This window comes from Chinchilla lanigera, unplaced genomic scaffold (assembly GCF_000276665.1).
Source record: "Chinchilla lanigera isolate Chin_1 unplaced genomic scaffold, ChiLan1.0 scaffold00182, whole genome shotgun sequence".
NCBI classification, from domain to species: Eukaryota; Metazoa; Chordata; class Mammalia; order Rodentia; family Chinchillidae; genus Chinchilla; species Chinchilla lanigera.
The window spans coordinates 1,138,009-1,141,132 of NW_004955583.1; the positions used below are offsets into that span (position 1 = coordinate 1,138,009).

At 52.5% G+C, this 3,124-nt stretch overlaps 1 protein-coding gene across 1 annotated transcript; it reads right to left on the reverse strand.

Annotated features, from left to right (window-relative positions):
* Nucleotides 1–465, reverse strand: LOC106147570 (translation initiation factor IF-2-like; the record flags this gene model as incomplete). Its single annotated transcript, XM_013509824.1, is given in 2 exon segments — nucleotides 1–23; nucleotides 92–465. Coding segments are annotated over 2 exon segments (382 nt in total), but the record flags the coding sequence as incomplete, so codon positions are not given.
* Nucleotides 466–3,124: the final 2,659 nt, after the last annotated feature.

Here is a 3,124-nt window from a genome sequence, read left to right on the forward strand (position 1 = left end):
GAAGTAGCGCAGGGAGTGGGAGCCTGCGGGGCGGGGCGGTGAGACCGCGACCTCCTCCCGCGCCGCTCCCCGCCCCTCCGCCCGCACTCACCCGCGCGGGTCTCGGTCAGGACCAGCGCCCCCGAGAGCAGCAGCAGGAGGGTTCGGGGCGCCATCACTCCCACCCTCGGGAGTTGGGGACTCGTGAGTCCCTGCGCCCTGTGAGGACTTTATAACCGGAGACGCGGCATCCCTGATTGGTTGGGCTGGGAGCCCGCAGGCAATGGGCTTGAGAAGCGCGGCAGCGTCACCAGTGTCCAGGCAGAAGGAGCAGACACAGGTTGGCAGAGGGAGAAGTGAAACCGCGGGGAGCGCGAGGCTGTTTCCGGAGCCGGGCGCAGCCCTGGGCTCAGCCCCGCGTAGCCGCGCCCCGGGACGAGGATTCGCCCACCCTGTGCGCAGGTGGCACATGCCCAAGGAGCTGAAGATTTCTGCAATAAATTTAAGTGTAAACAATTGTATGTAGCTAAGGGCATTTCTATAGTCCATATTTAGTGTGCTTAGTTTTTCTTACGTTATGCAAAAAGCCGCATTGAGACCCATGGACTCCAGTGAATCCACGTGATCTTCACAAGATACCGTGGTTTTCTATGTGATGATGAGACACATCTCCAAAACATGCCAAGCCCGAGAAAGGGGAATGGATATTTTAGTAATTACAGTATGCAGACGACCCAAACCATGACCTATCACCAAGTGGTCATAAAATATCAAAAACCCTGATCACCTGAGCTAATTACTGTGTTTGTGTGTCACTCTTGGCATTTTAGGTTTCTAAACCCGGTAAATACGAGGAGGCCCACAGCTCTGCACTTAACTGCAGGGCAAACATTTCCTGAAGACAGCACACACGGAACATCACCCAAGTCCTGCAAACACTTTGTAAATTATCAGCGAAGGCTTTAGGCCTTAGAACTCCACCTGAGAACCTGCTGTGGACGGAACGTTGGATTCGCCGTGTTCCCCAAGGGTCCGGGTGTTAAAATCCAGTCCCCATTGTGCGGTGCTGAGCGGGTGGAAACTCCTTTGAGTATGGAGGTTGGAGGGGAGACTTCCGGAGCTCGCAGGGTTAGACAAGGTCACCGGCTGGAGCCACCATGACTGAAAACTGGTGGCTGCGTAAGGACAGAGACGGGCAGACACCACAACACAGACCTGAGTGTGGGGCCTGACGCCCTGCAGGTGGCGCTCTGTACCCCTCAGGACGCCCGGCAGGGAGAACATCTCAGAAGAGGCCCTCTGGCACTGAACCTCAGAACTGTAAGACACAGGGACCCGTTTTCTTTATTAAGTGTCCTCCCCTCACATAATTTGGTGCAGTAACGGAAATCAGTAACAGCCGGGTACAGAACTCTCCTCCACCTCCCGCTCTGACCTCTGATTTCTCCACGACTCAGAGACGCCTCTCTGTTCCTCTTCCTTTGCACTCTTCTCTTCTCATCACCCCACTGTAGGTTAGGATCTCTGTTCAGATTTTCAAGTGTGGGTTAAAGAAAGGTTCTCTCAGCGCGACCAGAAGAGAAAAACCACACAGAACAGTGAAATTCACCCAGGTCAGAAACAATGTACTAGGGGCTGGGGATTTAGCTCAGCGGCAAAAGCACCTGCCTGGCAAGCGCAAGGACGTGAGTTCGGTTCCCGGTACCGGAGAAAAACCTAAAAAAATAAAAATAAAAATAAAAAGAAATAATGTACTAATGCATGAGTGTGATCAAACTCCAAAGCACATGGAAAATACCAGGACAGTGAGGCAGCGTGTGTCAGTGCTGCTGAGCTGAGGCGGGAGGACCCGCCGCAGCGAAACAACTTTCGATCCTCACTCACCTCAGCAGCACAGGGTGAGAAGACCTTGGACAGTCAGGGGCCAACTTAGTTCAGCACGATGGGAAAAAACAGTTCTGGACTGGAGCTTCAATTTGGGGATCTCAGGGAGAACTGAGAACTTCGGTGCCTCCCCAAATGAGGGTGTGGTCACCACGCTGCTTCAGGGCTGTGACAGAGGCTCAGTGACCAGCCCCCGTCATGTGTGCAGAGCAACCGCAGACGCAGCTGCAACTGAAAAGGAGAAACTTCACCCACGTCAGCCAGGATGAACAGATGCTGGGTTTTTTTCAGTGCAGAGACCTCAACTGGGAAATAATGAATATTAGCAAGAACCTTGAAAAGAAGAAATGCAACTGTCAAGTGCATTAGTAAGAAAAGTGAACACAAATTAGAATATGAAACTGGAGTTGGAGTAAAAATTAAAATGCATCAGTTTGGCAAGGACAAAAGTGAAGGATGCGTGTCTGGGCCTGAGAGTAGGGAAATCAACTGCTACAAAGGAAGATGAAATAAAAACTAAAGGAGCTTTTGCCAAACATGGCAACAATGTAACTGTGTTTACATTTCCATGGAGGAATTTCTCTTTGAGGAACTGTCCTGAGAAGAGTATCACATATGATCTCAGAAACACATGTTCAAGCGCACAGGTCAAGAGTATTCTTGAATTGTGGTTTCCAAAGCCAACGATTGCAAACAGTGCACATGTCCTGATCTCAGGCCAGTGTGCCCCGTGTGGTCCTGAGAGGGGGAGGGAAGCCTGGGAGCAGCGCTGTGAAGACCCCTGTGATGTTGTACAGACCTGGAAGGGGGAGTCAGTGACAGGGGTCGGCTGCAGGGCACCGGGGACTTAGCTGTCTGGGGCGTGCAGACTTGTTGTCCTGTGAGGTGTGGGCATGACTGCATCCATGCGTGTGGCCTGTTCCCACCTCCCAGGACGCTGTGATGAGGAGGAGGCGGCCAGCCTTGGCGCTGAGGAGCCCTCAGGGCGGTGTGGCTTCCTGTGCACAGCACACTGACGGGCAGCCTCCAGGGCCTCTGCTGTGCAGATGACCCGGACACTGGGGTAAAATGAAAAGCAAAGCGGGGTCCCTGCCAGAGGACACTCGCACTGTCGTTTCTTCTTTCACAGGTAAAAGTGTTTAATCAATTCTCATAAGATAAGCGTCTCCAAAACCTCCATCCTGATTGACAGAACTTTTCTAGACGCCCTCAAACCCGTGTGCCCTGTGCTAATTAGAGCTCTCTTTCTACTTGATCTCAT